This window comes from Eulemur rufifrons, chromosome 6 (genome assembly GCF_041146395.1).
Source record: "Eulemur rufifrons isolate Redbay chromosome 6, OSU_ERuf_1, whole genome shotgun sequence".
Classification (NCBI taxonomy): Eukaryota; Metazoa; Chordata; class Mammalia; order Primates; family Lemuridae; genus Eulemur; species Eulemur rufifrons.
In genome coordinates, this window is record NC_090988.1 from 68,461,666 (window position 1) to 68,488,031 (window position 26,366).

Sequence of the window (26,366 nt, forward strand, 5' to 3'; positions counted from 1 at the left end):
CAGGCGTGAGCCACCGCGCCTGGCCCGGTAAGTTTTGATTGGATGATAAAATAGGAGGGAAACAGGGAGGGAAGGAAGGAGAGAGAGAGAGAGAGAGAGGGAGAGAGAAATGTACACCCTGGCACCTCTTCAGACATATCTGGTCTCCCTTTCACTCCATGTCTTTGGACTGGATCTCAACTTAGGAGATGAGAAAATGTTTGTTTTCATTAATTCAAGTCTTATTTGCAAACATTACTGCTTTCCAGAGATCCTCCCATCTGGGCACTTATGTACTAGGCCACTCCGTGAAAGAGAGATAGAGGGACATGCTGAACACAGCCTCTCCAAATTCAAAATGGCCCTGGGGGAAGACAAGACAAATGAAGAATGAAGAACTGTTTGTAGATGGGTCACCTGGGGAACAGGATGCCTTGCCTTCTAGTTTCGAAGACCTGGCTGTTAGGTGGCCCAGGGAGCCTTGTTCTGAATGTCCAAGATAGCAGAAATGGGTCTTGGCATGGAGGCAGATTTCAGGTCTGTGTTGAAAAGAGCTTGCTGTCAATCAGAGTTCTACAACAGGGAAGGAACTAACCACTGTCTTGGGAGGTCGAGGGCGCTCCATCGGGAGAGGGGTTCTAACACAGGCTGGACAGCTCCCTGATGGGCACCTGTCCAGAGGATCCCTGGATTTAGTGGGAGGCTGAACCAGGTGCCCCGAGGCATCTTCAGACTCAGGTTCTCCAGCAATGCTGGTTTTCCTTAAAGTGTCTGTCCCACAAAAGAAAGGTGCTAACAGGCGGGACTGGTGACTCTGCTCCGCAGGGACCCGCTATCAAGTAGCAGCAGCTCCGGAGAGAGCCCTGCCTCGCTCTCCGGTCTCCTCGCCCGGGAAAGGGCTTGGGACCTTGAAGGGGACCGGGATGGCGAGGCCGCCAATTGGCAGCGAGGCGCCATGTGAACGGCGCTGGTTGGCTGGCGGGAGGGAGGAGGAGGCGGTTTCCCGGGTAACGGGAGGGCAAGGAGCGGCTGCAGCGGCGGCCGCGGCTGAGAAGCGCGGGCCGGAGTGCGGTGCGGTGCGAGACCTGCTGGAGGCGGAGGCTCGGAGAAGCCGGCGTGGGCGCAGGTAGGAGCCCCCGATGCTGCTTCCTGGAGTCGGGTTGGGTCCGGCTGCCTGGCGCTGGGACCGGCCTGGGGAAAGTTTGCGGCGGCGTAACTGGACAGACAAGGAGAGGACTTGGGGATGCCCTGAGCTGGGCTCGGGGGGCCAGGGCAGGAGGGGGGCTGTGGCAGGGAGAGGGCCTGCCCGGCATCCAGCGGCTTGGGGGCCACACTTCTGCTCCAAGACCCTGGCGGAGAACTGGGGGTCTCCGAAGCCGCCAGCTGCAGCATAGAGACCCGGCCGTGGACGCACAGTGACCGGTGCAAGCCGGCGGCATTGGGCCCTTGTTCAGAGATGCGCTGGGAAACTCTTCCCCAGCAGATGCGGGGCTGGGGGCGCTGCGCGGTGCCCCAGGCTGTTCCGGAAGCTCCAGGGCACACTTTCCCTGGCCTCCAGCGCCACTGCACACGCCCCCATCCGGAGTGGGTGTGTGTCCCTCTGGGTGTACGTGCCTGAGGGCGGGTGATCTCCTTGTGCGTGTTTTTTGTGTTTCTGAGTGTCTTCTGCTTCCGTGTCTCTGTGCGTCCCTCCTCTGTGTGATTGTGTCTCTGGGTGTATCCTGGAGCCCCGGTGCCCCCGTGTTTGCTATTGGCATGGGTGTCTGTTAACGCCCTCTCCGGGTCCTTGTGTCTGAGTATTGCTGTTTGTGGATCCTTCTGCCAGCGTCTCTATGTGTTTTCGGTTTGTGTGTCTGACCTGTCTGTGTGCTTGTTTCTTGGTGCTATCTGTGAGCCGGTGTGTGTTTTCTGTCTGCGCCTCTGTTTTCTAGCCACGTCTGTCTGCCAGTATAGATCTAGTACCTGTCTGCGCGTGCCCCTCTCGGGGTGGGTGTGTTTGTGTGAGATGTGAGCTCTGTAGGTATCTGGGTGTGTGTATGTGTGTCTCTAAGTCTGTGTGTGTACGTCTGGATGTCTGCGCGTGTCTGCTACGCCTGTGTCAGTCTGTGTCTGTCTCTTCACTGTGTCTGCATCTGTCCACATCTGCGTGTGTTGGTGGAGGTGGATCGGATCGAAGCCGAGCCGGGGGTAACTAGGCCAGGCCTCGGGTTCCCCGCTCTGGCTCTCCCACGCTCGGGTTAGCCGCGGGCGGCGGGGCGAGGGCGGCGGGCGGGGAGGGGGCGCCCGAGCGCTGGGAGCCGCTGTGCGGTGCCTCCCGGGTGTGCGCTCCGCTGAGCCGGCTCCTTTCTTGCCGGCAAAGGGACTCTGGCGGCTGCAGCAGCAGCCCGCGCCGCCCAGCTGGGGCCCTAGTGACTTATTTTTGTGTGTGATCCTTTCTTTTCTTCGGGGAAGAGGCGGGAGCATGCTCCATTCGCTCGCGGTGCGCAGATAAAGGCGCCAGGGTTGGCGGCTGGGTCAGCTCTCCCCAGCGGCTTAGCAGCAGTGGCCGGCTTGCGGGCTCCCTTTGGGAGCAAAAAAAGCCCTTAGATCAAAAACCATCCTAGAACCCACCATGCCTCCTTGGCTCTCTTTCGTACCTCTTATGTAACTTATTTATTGATTAATTAATGAAAAACTAGGTTTCCAAGAAGCTCCTCGGTTTCCCCTATTGGCACTGAGGACTAATTAAAAACGTTGGTGATGAGTGTTAATTAGATCATTGCAAAGACGGATGCACCCTTGTTTCAGAAGCTTAACTCCACTTATCAGATGAAACAGATCAGGCTGCCCTTTCTCACCCCCCACTTCCCAACCTTTAATCCAGGTTTAAAACCAGTTTCCCCAGTCCTGGAAGCCACTGGAGAGAGGGAGAGAAGTAGGAGAAGGCCAAAGGGATATTGTCCAATTTTGAAAACTTTGGAAAATTTAAGAAGGCTTTTTTGCCAAAACATGTACAATGGTCTCACAATTCCAACAGCCAGGGCAAAAGGAGTATGTTCCACCTGGAAGGCCTGTCCTGTCACTTGCCTGGCACTTGGAATCTCCAGTTGGCATTTACCAGGGAATAGAGTTTTACAGCAGGAAGGGATCTGAAGGGTGCCTCTGCCTGTAAGACTAGACCCTTTCTTGGCCCCCCGTGTCCTGGGCTGCACCCAGGGAGTTGCCCAGAAGGAGGAAGGATTTGGGCAGATGTGGAATGGTGGTTGAAGCCTTCTGGAGACTGTTGGCACTAGGCAGGAGGACACCCTGGCAGTGCGTTCAGGACGTCTTCAATATGACTGGGCCTGTCTTCTGAACTGTCAGGAGAAGCCGGGGCTTGCCCACAACGCTCCCCTCACCCATCCTTTGGCGCAATCTGGTCAAGCCTTCTCCTTTCTCCCCTTTCCCTTGCAGCTGCTCCTGGCTGACTTATGGCACAGAGAGCAGAAGCTGCTGATATATTGCTGCATTTAGGGATCAGTCCAGCAAGCATGTTCGCTTCTCAACAATCCAGTTTAATGTTCTCTGAATCCTGCCTTTCAGCTCTTTTTCATTCAAGTGTGTTTAAACTTCCTGCGATTTCTCTGGCTGTAAGAAACCGGAGCTTTTACATCAGGACTTGCTCTCATGAAGTCCCCCCTCCCCAATCAAGAAACAGACTGGATATGGCAGCTAGCTGACAAGCAGCATCCTTGCTTCTCTCCTTCCTCTTGTGACCCTCTCCACCCTAGTTCCAGTATGAGGACAGCCACAGCCCCAGAGCTGGTGGAGACTGACTTTCAGAAAAACAAAAGGCTCGCAGGAGGTGTTGAACATCCTCCCACTCCCTGCTGGTGGGGAGGTATTTCTGTGGTGAGAGCGTCTGTCCCCATGTGCACTTGGGGCGTGTGCACCGGCTGGTGTGATGGGATGTGACAAGGTCTCACCCGGGAGAGAGCTCCAGCACAGGGGCCTGGTGCGGAGTGCAGAGCTGTTCTCAGAAACGTTGCGAGCCCAGAGCTGTCAATGAAGCAGCCCCTCTGGAGAAAGCCTTCCAAGTAGGAGACCCTTTTTGGCACCTGGCCTTTTTTTCTTTTGTTATTATTCATGAGGAGGGCCAGGAGCTATGAAAAGTATGAACTCTGAACTCAGGCTGCTTGTGAAAAGCCAAATAACAGTAATCTGTTATGAGTGGCATGGATATGAGCACGTATTTTGAAGTCAGACCTGGGTTCAAATTCCAGACCCACAACTTCCTAGCTGTGTGACTTCAGGAAAGTTTCTTAACCTCTCTTATCTTTAGTTTTCTCATCTCTAATACAGGGCTCAAGGTCCCTATTTGGAGCAAAATAACTGGCACATAGTAAGCCGTTAACAGAGATTTGCTGAATGGCTGTGTAAAGCAGTAGAGAGCACCTGGCAAATAGTGAACATTCAATACGCGTTAGCAGTTATCTTTCCATCACCTACTCTGTGTCAACAGGCGATCTTGATTTTTCCAATCTTACATGGTATCATTCTCCCCACTTTATAGATGAGAAAACTGAGGCTCAGAGAGGTTAAGTTACTGGCTCAAGGTCACACGATAAGCTGCAGAGTTGGGATTCAAATGTAGATCTGCCTGAGTCTGCTAGTTTGAGGACTCAGTTGAGATTCAGGAAAGGGTAATACCTGGAGCCTGTTTGCAGGAGTTTACTTGCATTGTGGTCTGCAGCTAAAAAGAATGGCTCTGAGATTTCAGCTTTGCCAGGGATCCCTGGAGGGGGCCTGTGGAGATGGTGGTGGTGAGCAACCCGAGGGCATCTACCTCTCTGGAAGCTCAGCTATTTCCCAGGCCAGCAGAGAGCTTCAGTCAAGCTGCCTGTAATGTCAGCCGCCCTTAGTCGTACAAAATGCTCCTCTTATGGACATTGTGCTATTCATTGATTCTTACCAAATTCAGAATATCTGTGACCTGGTAATTCATTTGCAGAAATCTGTTCTGGCTGAGTTTCATGGGGCGTGGGACAAGCCTTTAACTTAAGAAGGATTTACCTGTGAAGTTCTAGCCCCTCTGCAGCTTCTCTGCCAAATACCCACCTGTCCTCCTCTTCCTCCTCAAAAGCCCTCTGCGGCTGAGTCTCACGTCCACCGCTTAACCTGCTTTGGCATTGAACTGTGCGGAAGCCTTTTGTGATGGGATGGCTTCGGCCTCACTCCAAAGTAGCCACCGGTCAGGACAGCTGCAAGGGAGGGTCTGTGGGCTTCTGTCTAGTGCCTGCTGCGGCCGGATCTGGCCACAGCTCTCCCGGAGGCTGGCGCCGCCTGAATTGTAGAATGGCTAGTGCGCTCATTTAGAAACGCTGGCAAGAGACTAGTGCTTTTAGTAAAGGGCTTTTCTGCCCCTCTTTCCCCCCTTCTTTCCTGGTGGTGCTGCTGTTGTGGGAAGAGGCATTCATAATTATTTTTTGATGTATCTTCCTGGGGATTCTCAGAGATGTCCCCGCCTCGTGGACCATTTATGGGGGGGCACACCCAGTGGGAATGTTTGCCTTGGTGCAGAGGCTCCTTCCTCTCTCCTCCCTCCCTGTCCCTCCGAGCTTCTGTGACGTCAGCCAGGAGGTGACTGGGTGTCTGCTCTGCCTGCAGGTTCCCAGGCAGGGAGTGCGGCTCGGTAGCACAGTTGCTTTTCAGCCCTGAGACGATCTGGGCAGCTCTCTCTCACCTCCCCCATGGACCCTGGTGTCTCACCTGCCTGCCCTGTGCTGCCTCCTGCAGCAGTAATTGGGGGGGAGATATTGATGCTTTTTGTTTCACAGACCATTGCTTCCCGTCTCAGCATACTTTGGTGCCTTATTCCTATGATGATGATGATGATGATGATGATTATGCACCCCGCATAGGTCTGACAGATAACTCATTTCCGGCTCCAGTGTGCTTATTTCAAGAACAGGAGAAAAGGGGAGCCCATGAGGCCCCCTGAGGTTGCCTGTCCATGGATGTGCTGGGGGGCTCGGGGGAAAGATTGCCGGCCTCACTGTGCGGCTCCAGATGGTGCGCAAGACAGCTCAGATCTGGGCTTCTCCACAAAAGACAAATCTGACTGTTGAACGTTCTCTCCTCAGGTATGAGTCTGACACCATGAAGGAGGATGACAGCCCGGGAGGGGAGCCTCCGCTGTGACGAACGCTGGCACCAGCCGTGAGGGGCGGCTTTCCACGCGGCGTTTGTGGTGATTTATGGGAGCCCGGGGCTGCCGGAGAGGGATGTGGATGTTATCAGCTCGGTGGATTAAATGCCCATTTACATGGTTATTGACATATAAATTATCCGTGCCAAGGAGACAGTGAAGGAAAGGGTTTCAGGGGCAGTAATGTGGAATGTGCCCCCGGACATGGATGCACCTTTGCCCAAATCTGTCCTCTGGGCTCTCCTGAAGCGAGTCTTGGACCTAAAGTAAAACCCCAAGTCTTAGCTCTCACGATGCCGGCAGCAGCTGCCCTCATTGCTAAGGCAGTGGTGGCGAGTGAGGTTCCCGAGTGGATTTTAAGAAGACAGGAAGACCTTTGAAGAGGGACCCAGCGTTCCGTGGCTGGCGGGAACCGTGTCTGGCGGTGTGCATGCACCGCTTTCGCCTGGGTTGTGTTGCTCCTCTGTGGATTTAGAAGCATCGCTGAAGGGGAGAGAGGATTTTATTTCTGGGAAATGGAATCGGTTTCTGAGTCCAGCCAACAGCAGAAGAGAAAGCCGGTTACCCACGGACTGGAAGATCAAAAGAGGGTAAGTGGCGGAACTTTCTTTGTTGCTTGGTTTGTGGTGCTGGAGTTGCTATGTGTGATTCAGAGAACATTGGTGGTTGTCGTCAATTATGCTTGCTTGTCTTTCTCTGGTTAAGGAGGGAGCATGGTGGCTTGTGATTTGCTACGTCTTAGTGCTTGGGCTTGTGCCTTGAGTTGTTGGTAGGTGAGGGGAGAGAGAAAGAAGAGGAAAAAAAAAAAAAAAATCAGCCCTGGGAGCCAGAAAGGCAAAGATTTATAAGCTTTAGCTAAGGGAGTTAACAAAAAGTGTTGGTGTTCTCAAAGTCAAATATGAGCTTCTTTGTCCTGAATCCCCCTTTGGGATTCACACACTCTTAGCACCTTTTGGAAATGTTGCTCCTGACAGCAGTGGCTTTGTTTGAGTTATTCTCTGTGTGGTCTGCTGGCTCTTATGTTTATGGATCAAAAACATCTTCTACTGCACTCTTTGGCCCTATCTGTGAGAATGTCACAGCCATTTAAAATGGCCCGTTGAGTGTAGGTCATTTGCTGACATCGGTCTGAAAGCTGCAGTCACCCAGGGCCTGTGTCTACCAGTAAAGTTCAACTTGTCTTTTAAAAGCAGTCGTGTTGTGTTAGGGAGTAGCACGGAGTGGCTGGTTGTCTAGGAAGAGAGTTGAAACTGTATCTCTTCACTCCCAAGGTGTAGCTAGGACTTGGGGGTGGCAAGGGTTAAATACAGCTCAAGCAGAGCCAGTATTTGTGTTAATCTGAAAACAATCTCTGATATTTCCTTTGAAATGTTGTGGATGGTAGAAAAACTTCTGCCATTCTCTCAGCGTGGTGTGGACATCTCCTCTCCTCCTGAGTCTCAATGATTGACTCTTCCAGTGCGAATACACATGCAGATGAAAACTGAAATCTCTTCTCTATAATCCTATATGGCTTTATGTGTGTGCATGTGAAAAAGCATTTTGTATTGGGGTTTTCTCTTTCAAAGATAAAGATAAAAATAAATGGAAACAAACTACATTTTAAAAACATAGATAACTGACTTCATTCCTTAAAAAAAAAAAAAAAAAAAAAAAAAAAAAAATTCCACTCCTAAAACTGTACTCACTGTAATTCAGGAAGAATGCCCATTATCTTAGGAATCTAGATAATTGGGATTTGTTTTGTGGTGTTTGATTTATTAAGTGTATAACCCACTAGACCTGTCTGCTCCTATTTCTACAGGAGCTTTCTGAGAGATAGGAGGAAAGTCGATAACTGTTGTGAACAGAACCTAGGATTGACTACATTTAACTAAGTATTAGCCAAGTTTGGTATCCACATGCTTAGCCGAGGAACATTTGGGACCTCTGACACTGTAGACAATTTTAATTGGGCTGGTACACCGAGATAATATGCAATTATGACGGCTTCTCCTTGGCTAGGTGTAGATGTCTGCATTTCCCATCTGTTCTTGGCTCTGGCTGTGTTGGGTCCACATGTACTATGGAGCCTCTGGAAGTAGAATATAACCCCAAGTGAGGCTCTGTGGCAGCTGGGGTAACATCAATTGGTCATGCTCAGCTGACATTCATTTTAACTTGAACTCTAGCCGTCATGGCGATTATTAAATTTATAATGATATATGTAAGATCCATTTTAATGACTCTCCATGCTTGGGTGAGCTCTCACTTGTGCTGGCAAAATAAGGCTTAATAGAGTATTACATTTCATCTTCTACTGAATTTTCCCGGCAGTGGTTGAAACTTTGCTTAGCAGGAATTAGATTGTGTTTCCTGATAGGCATTGTGATCGAGTTCCACATTGCTCGAGTACAGTTTCTGGGCTTCTAGAAATACCGCCACTGCAGCAGCTTCTGTTGGTGTGTGCGTGCGTGTGTTTATGGGTAAACACACACCCCATTTGCGTCAAGTGTGAAGCTAAACAAGCCTCCCAGCGTGCAGCCTGGAATGTCTTGTCCATGGAGCTGAAAGGCGATTCTACAGCATTTTGGCTCAGATACCTCGGGAGAGCTGAAAACTCCTCTTCAGGGGGGATTGGCTGAAAATCCAACAAAGGCACAATCGAGGCATCTGCTGGAGAGCTGGGGAGTCTCCACCAGCATGCTCAAGTTACCAGCCATTCCCTGGCACCGGATCCCTGTGGCATTTCTCTCTCTCTCTCTCTGTGTGTGTGTGTGTGTGTGTGTGTGTGTGTGAGAGAGAGAGAGAGAGAGAGAGAGGTATTTTAGAGAAGGACAATTGTGGAATAAACTGAGAGGCAAGGAAGAGGGCTGGCTAGCTTCAATTTTGCTATGTTTCCTACTGTCCTAAGAAGCAAAAACTACTTCTCATGCACCTGGTTGTAGTTTGGCCCTTGTTTGGGGTTCCATATGGATGGATTGGCTAGTTATGGGCCATCTAAGATCAGATCTGGCTCTTTGGGGGTATATGCATGTATTTTCTATAGTGAAGAGTGCAATGAGCTATAGAACCAGAGAGTCGGGTTCAGATGCCAATGGTATAGTGTGCCAGCTGTGCAACCCTGGGAAAGCCACTCAGCCGCTCTGATCTTTAGAGTCTACATTTTCAACATAGGACAATAGTATTTGATTATAGAGATACTGTTAATATTTAAATGGAATAAAACTGGTAAGGAATTGGCACATGGCAAATATTTAAGGAATATCGTATATATCCCTTGGGACAGATGGCAATGTGGGTTTTCTCTTTTTTCCTTTTGTTCTTAGAGGGATGCATGTGATCTTGTTTTAAATCTTCTTAAAAAATACTCAAGTATTACGATACATACACATTACAAATTCAAACATTACAGAAGAACGTAAATTGCTCTTTTCTCTAATCCTATCCAGCAGTGACTACTAGTAAAGTTTGGTATATATTCTTCCTGACTTTTTTGGTGTTTCTTAATAAAATGGAATCACATTGTATATAGTTTTAGGAAACTTGATTTTTCATTCAATATAATGTGGATATCTGAAACATTACATACATACATACCTCATGCCTTTTAATGACTGAATAGAATTACACTGTAGAAGTGCCAAAATTTATATAAAGAGTCCCTTATAGATGTACATTTAGGATGTTTCCAGATTTTTGGTTTTGGCTCTGTGATTTTTTTGGGGGAGGTGGGTATTACATAATTCCATTATTCACCTATTCAACAAGTATTTACGAAGTGCCCCCATGTGCCAGCCACCGTTCTAGGAGATAAGTATAAACCAGACAGACAAGGTCTTTTTTTCCTGAAGCTTATATTATAGGCCCGCACTATCCAATATAACTTCCTGCAATGACTGGAATGTTCTATTCATGCACTATAAACAGTAGCCACTAGCCATATCTGGACTTGGAGCACTTGAAATGTGACCGGTGTGACCAAGGACCTGAATTTTATATTTTATTTAGTTTTATTTATTTATTTATTTATTTGAGACAGAGTCTCGCTTTGTTGCCTGGGCTAGAGTGAGTGCCATGGCGTCATCCTAGCTCACAGCAACCTCAAACTCCTGGGCTTAAGCAATCCTACTGCCTCAGCCTCCCGAGTAGCTGGGACTACAGGCATGCGCCACCATGCCCGGCTAATTTTTTTCTATATATATTTTAGTTGGCCAGATAATTTCTTTCTATTTTTAGTAGAGACGGGGTCTCACTCTTGCTCAGGCTGGTCTCGAACTCCTGACCTTGAGCGATCCACCCGCCTCGGCCTCCCAGAGTGCTAGGATTACAGGCGTGAGCCACCGCGCCCGGCCTTTATTTAGTTTTAATTAACGTAAACTTAAATAGCCATATCTGGCTAGTGGCCACTGTGCCTTTCTGAACAGCAAAGGACAGGCAAATAACTGTATCATCTATTTGCAGAAAATGGCCTGTGTGCTCTGAAGAAAATAAGGAGGGCAAAGTGGTGTAGTAGGTGAGAGAGGGGTATATTTCATAGTTATTATTATTTTTAAGTTTTCTTTTAAGTAGAGATATAACTTAGATCCAGTAAAGTGCATACTTTTTAAGTTTACAGATTGGTCAGTTTTTCTACTTCTTATACACCTGTGCATCCACTATGCAAATCAAGCTATAGACCATCTCTTGCCCGAAGTGCATGAGTTTTAAGTGGGTGTAAGGGATGCCTCTCTGAGGAAGTATCTTCCGAGCAGAGTCCTCAGTGGTGAGGAGCGGCTGGCCATGGGAAGGTCAGGAGGCAGACCTCAGAGGTGAAAGTGCCTGCTTGCCCCCTGCACCAGGGGCTGGGGGTATTGTTCAGAGCTCTCGAAGCTCACCCCCTACTCCCTTGGTGACTTATCCTGGTGCCACATGGAGATGGCAGCTCCCTATGCATCTCTAGCTCTTGTCATATTGAAATTCTCTGCTGAAGTCAGGAAAAACCAGGGAGTCAGGGGGCTGCGGGTGGCCACGGAGAGAAATTCAGCGAGGTAAGTATCGCTCGTGCTCTAAGAACCCACTTAACTAGCATCGGTGGGAGAAGTAAAATTTCCCTGACAGACGCCTATTGATCAGTCAAGACAATGACTTTTTGATTGATTTTTCCCTACTCCCCCTTAGAAGTTTGTCCTTCACAGACCGAGCGTTCCCACAGAGGACGAACACTGTAAAATAAGAAATGTTTGGGGTTTTTTAAAGACGCTTGATGACTGGGTAGTGACAAAGATGGTTTAGTTTGAATATTCTCCTGGCTGTCAGCTTCTCAGCATGAAAGCTTCCTGGAGCCAGTTTTTTAAAAATGACTTTGGAGAGGGTGAACTCAGGCTTAGTGTAATTAAAATTTCCAGGGTTGGCTGAACTGCTCTGGACTGCCAAACTCTACCCTTCAAAGGGCAATGTATATCACACTTGCTCCATCAGCCTCTCCTCTTCATTTTTATTCACGGCATCCCCAACTTCCCTGTCACTTGGGGTTGCAGCTTCTCCCCAACCCCTGGTCCACTGCCTTTGCATCCGGTCATCAGCCATACTTGCTCCTAGGCCACAGTGCATCTGGCATCTGTTTCTTCTTTCTAGTTTCACTGCTACCACCCTGGTTTCAGGTCCAGGAATTCTTCCTGGGTTGGTGGCATAGCATCCTGGCTGGCTCTCTTGTTTCCATGTCTCCTTCTTTAGTGCTTTTTCCACTCCTGGCCAGATTATTGGTCCCAGAGTTCAGCTGTTATCAACCCGTTCAGTGATTTGCTACTGTGTCCTCAGAAGAAGCCATCTTCTCCAGCCCTTGGCACATTCCACTGTGTTCAACTTCTAGGGTACAATGGGTAAAAGCTAGACTCTCACTGGAGTCTTTTTGACCTCAGCGTCAAACCTGGAAACATTCTGTAACCTTCTTGAGCTGTTTCCCCAGTGGTATTTATGCATAGGTTACAAGGCACGTAGCACTGTGCCTGGCACATTGTAAGCACTCAGGGATTGCCATGACTACTGTGTTCTCCCATTCTCCATTACCCAAATCTTCTCTTCTTGTTAAGCTCCAAATGCTGAGTTCCCCAGACAACCCTCACCTTTTCCCCTACTTCTGAGTCTTTGCTTAAGTACCAAGCCCACCCTCCCGAAGGCCCTCACTCTCAGACCCCTCTTCCATCCTCATGAAGAATGGATCCTCCTCACTTTTCTGTGCCCTGCTCAAGTGCAGCCTTGGTAGCGCTTCACCACCTTCTCCTTATATTCCAGGCATTTTCCCACATATCACACCTCTGAACCAGATGGTTGGCTCCTTGAGGAAGAAACCTGGTCTCGTCCATCTCTTCATTCTCTGGCACGCAGTAGGTCCCTAGTAAATATTGGTTGAATGAATGGATGTTAGCTTGTTGGTTTGAGATTCCTCCTTCCCTGTGGTCAGGAAGGTGAATCTGATCCTCTTAGGTTTAATATATTGTTTACTCATAGAAAGAGGATGGAGAAGTGAGATTCAAGGAGACATTTAGGAGTTCTCTGCAGTGATCAATACATTTGGTTAAGGAAGACTAGTCTGGGTCTGGTGTGGAATAGGAAAAGGCATATTGAAGTCACGGTTGGAAGGAAGAAGCGAGAGGATTTGTGTTAGTGACTAGAGCTTGCAGACAGAGAGGGATGAACCTTGGGTGTTGCCAAGCTTCAGTGCATCCGTGGCTGTTGGGGACTGGTGGCCCTCTGGATGGAGTGACCTGAAGTCATGACACCTTTTAATCCTTCCCAAGGTAGAAATGCCCTTGCACTTGGTTTGCACGAGTGGAAGCCGGGCACTTGTTATACCTTTTGGGCCAGAAAGCAAGCAAATATTTTAAAGTAATTTTCCCAAGGATAGGTGGCTGAATTTCATGAACTTTTCAGAAAGGATTAAAAAGTTAGATCAATAGGCTAAGGATAGGAAAATTTACTGACATATGTTGAACAACCGCTATATGTCAGGGAAGGACTAGGCATTCCTTTTACTTTATCGCCTTTAGAACTCCCCCAAGCCCTTGATTTAGGTATTATTAACCCATTTTACAGATGCAAAAAGCTATGGTTAAGGGACTTCTCCAAGGTTCCACCACTTATTTTGTCTGCTAGACTCCGGGACCTCACTGTAATTTCTCCTTGCCATTAGGATTATATCTCTAAAATTTTTAAACTGGATTTTACATTTTAAAATAATTTTCCTCCAATTGTTTGCATTCATGTGTGAGTACACACACACACACACACACTCACTCAAGCGAGACTTCTAGTCTGGCTTTTGCCATCCTAGTTTTAGGCCCAGGAATTCTTGCCTGGATGGTGACACAGCTCTCTTGGTTCTGTTTTTCTTTCTTTAGTCCTGTAGGATGCCTGCATGACATCTTACAGACGTTTGTTCACTGGGGGACAATGCCCATATCATTCAGCAAATCAGGACTGTGTTGCCACCACCCTCCCCAAGGTTATTCCCAGGCTAACGATGAGGCTGAGCTGCTTTAGAGGACTTTTCCTAGTGCTATGAGCTCTGAGATGCTAAAGATGTGGTTAGGGATCTGGCTGGCTGGATGCTCATGCTTCAAGTGAGGATGCAGCTCCGGCCTCAGCTCCCTGCACTCTTTCCACATTAGCCGAAACACTTGCTTCTTGGCCAGGGCCAGTGTGCTGCTGCCGCCCCTTTGGAGCTGGAGATAGCAGCAGTTACATCTTATCTGCCTTCTGACCAGCCCCTGCCTGGATGGCCCACCTGTCTTCCTGGCATGAACGGAGGAGATGTTAACCAAGAGCTCACGATGGACACTGAGAACCTACCACAGCACATTTCATGTGTCACTGAAGAAGGATGGAGAGAGATTGTAGCCAAATGCAGCTCAATTCAGTAAGCTTTGGGCCCCTACTCAAGGTCAAGGCAGTGGGCAGAGGATGGTGAAGGGTCAGACCAATTCCCTGCCTTCATCTCAATGGAGAGAATGAGAGACAGCACAAGATTAGTCTTCATTCATTCATTCATCTCACATTTGTTTATTAAGCACCTACTTTGTGCCAGCTGGTCACAGCATGATGCTCTGGAGTCATGAAGATGAACTTGGTTGCTGTCCCTGATCCCTGGGCACTTCTAGTATCTTGGGGGAATCAGTTCGATCAGCAGTGACAGTGGTATTAGGTGTCTTTCTGGTTTGGAGAGGTCAGGGAAGGCTTCCCTGGAGGAGGAGGAACTTGAGCTGTGCCTATGAGGGGCCGAGTGAGAAACACACTGGTGGGAGGACTAACTATAAGCACCTCACAGGGGAAAGAGGTGGCCTTTTTGTGGGGCTGCAGCTGGGGTGGATGCTGGCTGTGCTGGACTGAATTGTGTCCCCTCCAAAATTCACATGTGGAAACCCTAACCTGCAACGTGACTGTATTTGGAGATAGGGCCTTTTAGGAGGTAATTAGGGTTCAATGAGGTCATAAGGATGTGGCCCTAATGCAATATGAATGATGTCCTTATAAGAAGAGGAGGACACACAGGACACATGGGCACGGAGGGAAGGCCATTTGAGGATATAATAAGAAGGTGGCTGTCTGTAAGCTAAGGACTGGGGAGAATGCAACCTTGCTGACACCTTGATGTAGCCACCAGAATGGTGAGACCATACATTTCTGCTGTTTAAGCCTCCCAGTCTGTGCTATTTTTTTATGGCAGCCCTAGCAAGCTAATACACTGGGGGACAGTGGGAGAGTGGGCTTAAGGTAGTTTCCCTGCAGCAGCTGGACTGTAAGCTCCCTGAGGGCACACAGAGTTTGTTCTCCATCCAGCATCCTGGAATCATAAAATCTGTTAGGAGGCCACAGAAGTGACCTAGGCATTCAGTGATAAGCTTCTACTCCAGGGCTAGGACAAAGGGAAGGGAAACGTGGGTACAAATGCAAGCAAATAACAGCATTCGAGGAACAGAATTTGGTAAGTAACTGGATATAGCTGACTCATGTTCCAGGTCCAGGTTTGATGCCTCACCCCATGTCTTAGAGAATGGTGTCTAAAAGCCCAGTGGCACTTCGGATCGGATCTGTCCGATGCCCCCTGAATGCACCGTGATCTCCTGCAACAGTCATAAGGGAACAATTGATGTCACCTCCATTTGGTGGGCAAGGGGAGTGAGGCGTGAACAGGTGGAGTGGCCTTCCCAAGGTCCCACAGCTTTGTTAATAACCGGTGGAGTGTGAAGACCTTCCGTCCTGTCCTTTTCTCCTCCCATTTAGGGTTGCTTTCTAGAGAACCAAACAGCCTCCTTCAGTTAGCAGAAATGAATGCTAATATTTTGCTATTTTAGCTTAATTTTCAATGGTTAAGAAGATTTGGCATTTTTTCAGACCTTATTTTAAAGATGCTGGAAAAGTTTGGTTATTTTTGGTCCTTAAAGTTGCTAGAAGTTGAAAATAATCCAGGTACTCCATAGGTGGCCACTGTCCATTTTTTTTGCTAGATTCATATAAATTGCACAAGAATAGCTCTGAACATAAGTAACTGAACTTACTTTGGCTTTCCAGCTCTGTCCCAAACTTGCTTCCAGAAACCAAATCACTGATTTCCCAGCACAAGAGAGGGATGAGATTTAACACTAAATAGGAAGTATTGACTCTCCTGTTGGCGTCCTGCATAAGGATCCAAGGCTGGCACATTTGTTAAAGCCCTTTTACTTACCTGCTCTCTTTAGACTTCACTTTTGCCTGTTGGTCTATACTCTTTCACCATTTATCCTTTCCTAACCTGTGGAAAGTGTGGTTTTTACATTGGAGGGGAAAAGAACAGCAATGTCACCTACATTGTTTGGTATTTGTTAATCACACAACTTTGAGACTTTATTATGTTCTATAATTTATTTAACCTTTCTAGCCTCTGTATTTTTGTCCTGAAAATCAGCATGCTAATAATAAAACCTTTGGTGAGGATTACGAAATGTAATGCACTTGAAGTATTTAACATAGTACTTTAGCACATGAGTATTAAATTATATTTATTATAGTTCTTATATGTTTCCCTTTATTTGACAAAATTGCGGTAAGTGGCATATTTGGGGAGAAAAATGGGGCTGGGGGCTGGGAAGCTGCTGCTAGTTCATTTGAGTTTCTTTTTCTGGTTAACTGAAGGTCACGTAAAATTCCTTCTAGTTTAAAATTTTATTACTGGACATCTTCCTAAAAGAAAATCTGCTTTTCTGCTTTAGAAGTACAGTTGATGAAGACAACCAAGTCTTCCTTTATGTAGCAATCCTGGAGGAACAACCTTAACCTCATCTTTCTGCACATTAAATTACAATTCATAGGACCCTGGCATGCAGGGATTAGGCTAAACCTTTTGTGTGAGTCTAAGACAACCCTTGCAAGTAGCATTTTTATTTGAATATGTTTTATGAATTTCATTTGTTATACTCTGTTGCATCCCCTATATCCTCAGCACAAGGGAAAAAAAAAACAAACCTCTGGTTACCTAGAGGTAAGTTCCAATTAATCAAGGTTTTCCAAAACCAGTCCTAGGTTACTTTGCTCCTGAAGCTTAGATCAGATTTTTTCCATGCCTGGGGTTTGAATCACAATCATGACATCTCTGACTCCCATCCTCAGGGCATTAATTTTTAATCTTCTTTCTCTTTGGGATAATTAGAAAGAGAGGGGTGTGGGGGTTGGGAAGAGAAATGGGAAGAGATGCGGATGACAGAGCAGGAGTGGATGTTTTACAATGCAGCCTCTTCCGAAGGCAGGGAGCGACACCGAAGCCTTGCCCTGCACTCTGAGTTCATCTGGGGGAGGAAGCAGAGGCAGGGGTTGGGACTGGCATGGGTAGCAGAAGAAGCCAAGTCAGGGTGGTTCCTGACGTGGGGACTGGGGGTCACTTGGGGAACGAGCCAGGGCTGTGTAACTGCATATGCTAAGGGGAAGCAGGGAAACACGCTTGGTAAATATGGGGATGTCTTCCTTGGTTAAGCTAAGTAAGTAAAGAAAAGGTTACTCAAAGCTGTGTTTGTTTCCAGCATCTACGCTCCCTTTGAATTGCTGGGGTTACAATGGGACTTGGGGGACAGGTGTCCACATCTTGGTTACAACTAGCAGCATCCTGTGTCCTTCATGTCTTGTGAAACTGTCACGAGAGAGGCTTCAATCTGGACGTCTGGCAACATGGTCCCTTTATGTTCAGAGTCCAGGCTTTTATTAGCTTCTTAGACAGGTGAATGAGGTCCCTTCAGCCTCCCCCATCCCCAAGAGTGAATTATAGATAAGAGGCTCCCTGGGAGTGTGTGAGTCTAAATTAAAGTTAAAATATTTCTCTCTCTTTTTTACTGTTATAATTTAAAAATGCAATAAGCAAAACCCGTTAATGACACGAGAAAATCTTCATGAGAAGATAAAAAGTAGAAAGAAGAATTATAGTTCTTATATACCCTTTGCATCTCACGTGTGTGAGCCTGCCTTTAATTGATTGCTCAAGGCCTTTCTTGTTCACTAGCCATTCAGTTTCATGCTTGTTTCTGTATTCAGAACACAGTACAGTCTTTGGCATATAGTAGATGATCAGTGATATTTGTTGAATGAATAAGAGTTAACATTCTGTATCAGGGGGGAGTGACAGGGAAAGTTAGGACTCTTTTTGACTCTCCGAGCTAGACTCTTGGTGGCACGGAGCAGTAGCATCTTAGAAAGGAGTAGGTTTTAATTGTCTTTGATTTTGTGGTCAGAGAAAGGGTATCTGGGAACACTGCTTAGAGGTGAATGTCCTGCATTTGTGAGTCTTTGTGTGTGTGGGGATTCTTAACTGTGAAGACCCAGAATCTATTATCCCCCCACCCCCACTGCAGAGATGTGCCTTTTCCCTTTGAGTTTCCATGGGTCCATGGTGACGAGTGACCTGGAAGGTCATTTCATTGATGTCTGTGTTGGCTGATCATTTAGAGGTGAGATAAGAGGAGAGAACAGTGGCTCAGATGTCCCCAAAAGGGGATGTACTGAATAAATGAGTGCAAAATATGCTCTTACATGTCGCAGCACAATGGACAAATTGGAGAGCAAGTAATGAGGAGTCTCAGTTTCTGAGGCGGGAGAGAGTGTCCTCTTGAGCCCGAAGAATATTCTGAAATGGAGACAAGTGATGTCACCATTGATTTAAAAATGCTTGGGCTCACCCGGAAGAGAAGGTGATAGTGTTAGGTTTAGGATGTTATTCTTCTGGTGATTCTTCCCCAGAATGTGGGATGACATCCAAGAGAAACAGCTTGGAGCAAAGAGACGCTGATTAGGGCTGGTCCTCTGGGTGTCAGCCAGACTGCAGGAAGATCAGGAAATCAGGTAGCCCGAGGTGGCAGCCACAGTGCCTCCCTGGCTGTCGGGTCATTTCTCTCCCTCTCTCAGTGCGCCAGTTCCCTTCTCTTCTTCCCAACACCCTTCTTCCACTGCTACTCGCAGTTTCTTTCTCTTCTCTCTTCCCTTCAAGGCTGGCCCATATCACCACCTATCTCTGTCAGTCTCACTGTCCTCTGAGAACTTCCCTCTGTGCTTCTCACTTCAGAGTCGTGAGATGATCTGATTGGCCCATCCCGTCTTGGGGAGCCTAGAAGCTGACAAAGACTCGCTGCTTGACCAAAGTCTAGTCAGGCTCCACTGAGCCTGGTTTTCCACTAGACCTTGTCCTTGAACCCACTCCTGCCTTTGGCCTGACCTGACAGCCCAGTCTTAGCAAGAATGCTGCTAAGTCAGTCTGGTGAGCGTCCCCTCCCCTTGATGCCTGATCAAGTTCCTCATCCCCTCCCTTGGATGTGTAAGTCCCCGACCTGCCTTCAGCAAGAATCCCTCTACTCTGATGTCTCTTCTTAGTGATTTCCCATCCACTGACCCCCTCACTCTGTTAGCAATAAATCCCCAGCTGTCTTTGCTGTGGTTGGAGTTGAGCTCAATCTCTCTTCTCTATTACAATTTTTACCTTTATTACAATGATCTTGAATAAAGTCTTTCTTAACTGGTTTAACCAATGTCAGAATAATACACACACACACACACACACACACCCCCCGCACACATATATATATTTTTAGACAAAGTGGGTCCAGAGAGATACATGTTAACCTTTGGATGGGCCAGTCAAGTTCTTTGTCTGTCCCTGGGCCAAATTATGAATTATGGCTAGGTTAGGCATAGGGTCCATGGTATACAACCCAGCCTTTGCAGGTAGGTTACTCTGGAAGGCGGCATGAGTGCAAAGGTGACGATACACGTCTCTGATCCTTTGGGTAAAATCTGATGGAAAGAGGAAGGGGACAAAGGCTGGTGAGCAGGAGGCACTGTTGGGGTGGGTGGTAGGGGAATAATGGAATCATCTCTTTGTCTCCCCCACTGGATTGACCTACCCTCACAAAGCTCACAGCCCAATGGAACCAACAGGCATTAAGTGGATAATGCAACAAATATCTACTTAGGTTCCACAAAGTGACGGAATATTCCAGGGAAGATGGAGTTTTTGACAATGGAAAACAGGAGGCTGAATGGTGAGAGGAAAAGAACTTTGGCAATTGAAACAATCTGGTTCTAATCCTGGCCTCAGAATCCTGGCTTGTTATCTTAGGAAAAGAGTCTTAACCTTGCCAAACCTCACTGGTTTAGGTGTTATAAGATGGTGATACTAGTAGTTTCTCCCTTGTGGGGTTATATTAGATGAGATAACATGGGCGAAGTACTCAGCACAGCCCCTGGTGTGGTGTGTTGGTGCTGAGCAAAAGTGAGCTCTTTATCTGTTTCTGAGCTCATGCTAAGCCATGATGAATCACATTTTATTACTGAGGTTTTATTGGGTCTATTCTGGAATGACCATTCCTTGTCTGTAGAAGTCTAACAGAAAGTTACAATTTATAGTGGACTTGGGTTCAATCTCATTCTGTCACCTCCCAGAATGACAGGCATGACTGGGTGAGTTGCATCTTTTCCTTTAGCTTCAGTTTCCTGCTGGGCTGGTATGAGATTCTTTGACTCCTTAGTCTAGCCTTTTGCTGGCATTTGATATTTGGGTCCCTTTTACGGGAGGATCCTCCCACTTGGAAAGCAGGGCAAAGTTCCCTGCTCTAAAGTGTCTTCCTCCCTGGATGCTGTCCACGATCCGGAGATCATTACACCAAGCCCAGGGAGACCCCTCGCTCTGCTCATTGGGATCAAGGGGGCTTGAAAATGCAAGCGCTGTCTGCACGAGCTGTTTTTCCCGTGGCCATCAATCACTGGCAGGGCCTGCGTGGGACAGCAAAGAGAGGAACAGCAAATAAGCAGTTTGCATTACTAGAACAACATGAAGCCCTTTGCCTATGGTAATTGAAAAAAATCTAATTTCTGTTTGTGTCCCTGGAGTATCTTCCTATTTGGATTCCTGTAGAGTCTCCAAGTCTTATCAGCACAGCTGAGGATGCAGAAGGGATTTGCCTGCTGGAATGGGGTTGTGAGGAGGATCTCCAGGCTCCCGAAATGGTGCTCAGATATCATGGGTCTCAGCGAGGTCAGGAGGGTGAGGGGGAGGTGCTGGGGAGCACGTGAGTGAGGGCAGTGTTAGTGGGGTGAGTGTGAGCAGGAGTAGTGAGGGCTGAGGCCTGCGATGCAGGTGCAGGTGGTACGCCGTCACCTTTAACCCTCACTTCAACAGCACACCAGAATGTGCTCCCATTTTACAGGTAGGGAAATAAAGGTTCAGAGAAGTTAGGTAGCTTTCCCATGATTCCAACAGCTGGAAGCAGGCGATCCGGGTCTCAAAGCCAGCTGTGTGTGCCCTTTTCCATCCCAGGCCATTATCAGACATTAATATAACACTGACCTTATTTCTGCCATATTATTATTACCTTATACCTGTCTTTCAATTGACTCATTTTTTTAAAAAATTTAGCCTTGTCACAACAATATTATCTATGCAATCCTGGGTTTGATGTGCTACTTAGTTTTCTTTCTAGTATTCATTAAAAGAAAATCATGGTCATGAAATTTTTTAAAAGTTCATCAATGTACCACCTAGAATAATGTTGTGAACCCTCAGGAGTACACAGACCTCAGTTTGGGAAACGCTGCTCTGTAACATAAACAATAACATAATTAGCAATAACAACATCTTTTATTATTGGGCACTCCCCATCTGCCACTCACTGTGCAAAGCATCATAGTGTACAGAACACGGGCTCTGCAGTTAGACCTAGGATTGAAATTCAAATCTGCTGTGTCTTGAGTATGTGACCTTGAGCAACTTAGTTATCTTCTCTGTGCCTTAGTTTCCTCATCTATAACATGGGTTAATAGTGTTGTTATTATTATCTAGAGTTGGTCTGAGAATTAAACACATTAAGAACACTTAGACATGCCTGGCACATATTAAGTGCTATAAGTATTAGCTATTATTTATTTATTCACTCAGTCATCCAGTCATTGAACAATTAATTAATTATAAACATGTTTTGTATACCAGACACTGTTCCATTATCTTTGCAACAATCTGGTGACGTATTATTATTATCATCCTCATTTTACAGATGACAAAACTTAGGTTGAGTAATTTCCCCTAAGACCCTGCAGATAATACATGGTGAAACTGACACTCAAACCCAGGTGTGTCTGAAGCTCTGCTACTAGATTTGTTTCTACCCACAGAATACTTCTAATACTAAATGTGTGATCTGATTTTTTTTTTTTTCCTATACCAATGAATCCTTTGATACCTGCTGGGTGTCCTACAATTCAATTCTGACACTGTCTGTGGTTAGCATCAGATCCCACAAGACTGCCCCCACTTCAGACGCCAGTCACAAGTCTGGGCCACCTATACTTCTGACTGACCAGGTATAAATCAGGGGGTTCCCAAAGCCCCCTCCTCAGGGTTGATAGTTTGCTAGAATAGCTCACAGAACTCAGGAAAACAGTTTGCTTATTATTACCAGTTTACTACAAAGGATACAGCTTGGAATGGAAGAGCTGCGTAGTGCAAGGTCTGCAGGAAAGGGGTGTGGAGCTTCCCTGCCCTCTCCGGATGCTCCACCCTCCCGGCTCGTCCCTGCGTTCACCGACCTGGAAGCTCTCTGAGTCGCACTGTTTATGGTTTTTATGGAAGCTCCATTATACAGACATGATTGATTAAATCATTGACCGCTGATGATTAGTTCAATCTCCAGCCTCTCTCCCCTCCCTAGAGGGTGGGCCGAAAGTGGCAACCCTCTAATCACGTGGTTAGTTCCTCTGGCAAGCAGCCCCCACCCTGAAGCTCCTTCTGGGGGCCCACCAAGAGTCACCTCATTAGTGTAAACTCAGGTTTGGTTGGAAGGGGCTTGTTATGAATAACTAAGATGCTCCTCTTACCCCATCACTCAGGAACTTCCAAGGGTTTCTGAAGCTCTGTGTAAGGAATTGCAGATGATGACCAAATATATATGTATCTTATTATATCATAGTATCACAGAAGCCACAGCTGGTTTGCTACGTCCCCAGGAAGGGAAGCCTCCTTTCCTGACAGCGATATGCCTACCTATTGATTTCTCAGATGTGTGGCCAGAGTTAATGTTGACCCAACTGAACCTTGCCTGGTTTTGGGAAAGCAGCCAGTATCACCTTGTCTTCCAACTTTGATTCTAATTATATGCGAGTGGTCCTTAGTTCCTGTTAGCCTGTCGTAGCATCTTTGTGTCTCCTGCAATGTCTTCCCAGAGCCCCAGAGCCCCTGTATACCGTGGGTGGTCGCCATCTCTTGTAACATGTTGGAACACAGGACTACTGGGGGATACCATGACCTGGAATGGATAGATACCATGGTAACAGTACAACAGTCCCATTTATACACGGACATCTAGTCCTACAAGTCTAAGGAGTCAAGGGCCTGTTTTCCATCGTGTGAAATAGTGGTTTGCTTTACAGAAGAGCTCATTGTGGAGTTCTTCTAGTTAGAGAACTTTACAAAAAAACTGTCACCTCTTGTTACTTTTCATGAATTTGTTCACTATGCAAAGCTAGATTTAGCCACACAACAACATTTTGGTTTTTGTTTTTCTACCTTCCATAGGAAGATCTCTGGGCAAAATTTTGCCATTGAGGGAAAGAAACTCACATCTCTCCTGCTTTTGGAAAGAATGAGCCAGGAACGATCCCATCTGAGGTGCTCCGTCAGGTGTGTTTAGAGCCCAGGCTTCATGGCTGTGGAGGAGAGAGTGTGCAGAAGGCGTGTGTACATGTGGCCCGTGTGTTTGGCCATCTCAGACAGCACCGGCTTTCCCAGTGGAAGCAGAGATGGCATCTGCCCACCTTCACCTTATTGTCCCTCTTTTCTCCACCCAGCTACTCCTAGCCACTCTTCAAAATTCATTTCCTATTTCTAACCACTTGACATCTCCCCTATCTCTTTCATTCTTTGTGCTCTGACTCTTTTCATCTCTCTCTCTTTCCCTACCTGATAAGTCATTTCATTGAGTCACCTGTGGGTTAAGAGCATGCAACGTAGACTCAAAATGATGAAAGTCCAAGATCTGTGGCCTTCGGAAAGTCACTTCACCTCTGTCTGCCTCTGCTTCCTTCTTTGTTAAGTGGGAAAATAACTGCTCTCATACCCTGGGCTTAGGAAGAGTGGGGACCCAATGAGATAGAACACAGGCACTTAGCAAGTACCCAGCAGACAGTAAATATTCAGCACATGCGGGCCAGGAGCAGAGACGGTGGCAAGTACAGCAGGTGTGTTCCCAATTAGACTCAAAGATGCTAGAGGGCAGACGCTGGTCTCAGATTTGGTTTCTGTCCTCCGGCGTCAATCATAGTGCTAAAGTCAGCGTAAATACTCAACGGATTTAAAGAAACTTCAAATTTTATGTTTTCCCTTCTGTCTGATTTATTAGAATTGCATTTAAATACATTTAGTATTTGGCTGACACTCAGACTCTTTTATAGAGTGCATGTGTCAGTGATTAAATAAAGGGTTTGTTCATAAGTATTTATCTTCCTAGAGAAATAAGCACCCAGACAAAGCCTTGTGCTTTTAAGTCTCCTGCCAATTGGCCAGCTAATACCTCGTAGAACGGGTGCAAGCCCTAAGGGAGAGCCACCTTGCTCTTGCGGTAAGAAGCAAAAGCAGGAAGAATCAGGAACAGCTCTGAGAGAGGGGAAGTCCTGTGGGAGATGTCAATAACTAAAATTATCTCTCATTTCAGCAGCCGCTAAAAAGAGCCCCACCTGCCCCTTCCCCTGGAGGGGTGACCTCTCCCCCGAGCCGGCATGATGGGCCCAGCTGGGCACGGAGGGAGCAGTCATTGGGGCTTGGGTTACCAGTGCTCATGACGTCAGGGTGGCTTCTGGCTCCTAAGAGCCTGTGCGGCCGGCAAGGAGAGGCAGCAGCTGAGCCCCTTGGCCGGAGCCCTGCTAGGTCTGGAGCCCGGGTGGCTGGCAGGAGGGCTGTAGATGGCCTTTTCTCACCTGCAGGGAAGCCAGGGCTGCTCTTCCTCCTTCCTGCTCTGTTCTTCTAGCAGGGTCTTCTTTCTGCAGCTTTCCTTGGGAGGCCAGTTTGCAGAGGAGGGGTGCCAGGAGCCCCTGGGCGGACAAGAATGTGGGTGGTTGAGTTGAGGAAAGGCTTCAGGTCCCTGGGATGTATCTGCCAGAGCTGCCAGTGGTGAATGGGAGGCAGAGGGAGATTCTGGAAAGAGCAGACTCTGGAACAAGCATCCCACGGACTGTGCTGACTCATTGTCTGCCTTTAAGATTCAGATCAGAAGTCACCTCCTCTGAGAAGCCTTCCTAACCTCATATCCCCCCAACCCCTCTCTGGCACGGGGGCCCCTCCTCTGGCTTCCAAGGCCCTTTGAGCTGACCTCTGTGGTGTCACTTCTCACTTTGTATTGTGGACAGCTGTTTCCCTGTTTCCCCTACTCAACAGTGAGCTTCTCAAGGATTCGAGCCAAGCCTCACTCATTTTTGTATTTCTGGTTTCATGTCTGGCACACCCTATGGTACTCCATAAACTAGTCACTCGAAGAATGAATAAGCGAATGAATAAACACTGACGGTATAAGGTGCTCATGTTGGTGGTTTTCCTAGAAAGGCTCCTACTGATGCCGTTAAATAGGATGGTGGGCCCCCCTCTCTATCCATTCTCAGAGACGTCTCTGCCTCCCACTGGGGTGGTCTTCCTCCCACTGGCCCAGAGTGCAGCCACCCACTGCTGGAGCTGTGTGTCCATCCTTGAGGGTCCTAGGGACTAGAAAGCCTCCCTCAGTGAGGCCCAGAGAAGCCTGATGTTTAGGGTCTGTATTTGAGCCCTTGCAGCTTTCTCGGGGCTCTGTCCTTGGCTGACATCCTTACAGGGACTGAGTTCCCAGAAGATGCGTTAATAGAGACATCACTGTATTGCACTCCAGGACCTAGTATGCATAACTCTAATGTGCATTCATTCATTCAGTTCTGCATCCATCCAACGCGTTCCTCCTTCCATTAGGGCCCATAATCACAAAGTGACTGTCTACAACTTTATCACTCACATGGCTCCAGTGTCACTCAGAGCAAGCAATTAGATTTCCCCAAAGGCCAGATTTGGGGGTCAAGAGGGCAGGCTGATGGAGCATTGACAAGTGCTCGGATGTTAGCTTTGAAATATGCAGTAGAATCCTGAAGTAATGTGCCTCCTCCCCGCCCCACAGCCATGTGCCCCCAAGGCCCAGTAGCAGGTTCAGAGATGCAACTGCTCTCTTCCTTTTCCCAGGGCAGGGGACAGCCAGCCAGCTGGACCACCAGGCCCTGCAGGATTGGAAGTCCTTAGAACGGTGGCTGCACTAAGCTTGCTCTTGGCCTCCCTGTTTGTCTCTGGGCCAAGTGGAGGCACCTGATGGGATGCTGAAGGGGCCAAGCTCCCTGCCATCTGCTGCGGCAGTATTGTCAGAAACGGGACCTGGCGTGTGAGAGGCTGTGGAAGGGTCATTTTACTACTCTCTCAGCCTTTTTTCTGAGTCTGCATGCTGAGGCCAGTAATCCCAGCCCTTTCTCCCTTACGATGTTGTTACGAGGATTAATGAGGTCGTATTTGTGAAAGTGAAAAGGACACTAACAGTTAATGTTCACTCGGTACTTATTATGTACTAGACACTGTTACAGTTTACATTTGATAAATAAAGGGAAGCTCAGGGAAGTTAAGTACTTTGCTCAATGTCACATGGCAAATAAGTGATAGAGCATGGATTGGTGGTCCATCTGACCCCAGAGCCTAAGTTTTTAA

The 26,366-nt window shown here is 47.5% G+C and overlaps 1 protein-coding gene across 1 annotated transcript in view; it reads left to right on the forward strand.

Annotated features, from left to right (window-relative positions):
* Positions 1 to 1,024: 1,024 nt before the first annotated feature.
* The window catches only part of NAV2 (neuron navigator 2), a 691,715-nt gene continuing 666,373 nt past the window's right edge, over positions 1,025 to 26,366 (forward strand). The window contains exons 1-2 of the mRNA XM_069471196.1: positions 1,025 to 1,105; positions 6,081 to 6,735. Of these exons, the coding sequence (XP_069327297.1) occupies positions 6,661 to 6,735 (75 nt within the window). The 5' untranslated portion in view covers positions 1,025 to 1,105; positions 6,081 to 6,660. The remainder of the gene's footprint in view (positions 1,106 to 6,080; positions 6,736 to 26,366) is intronic.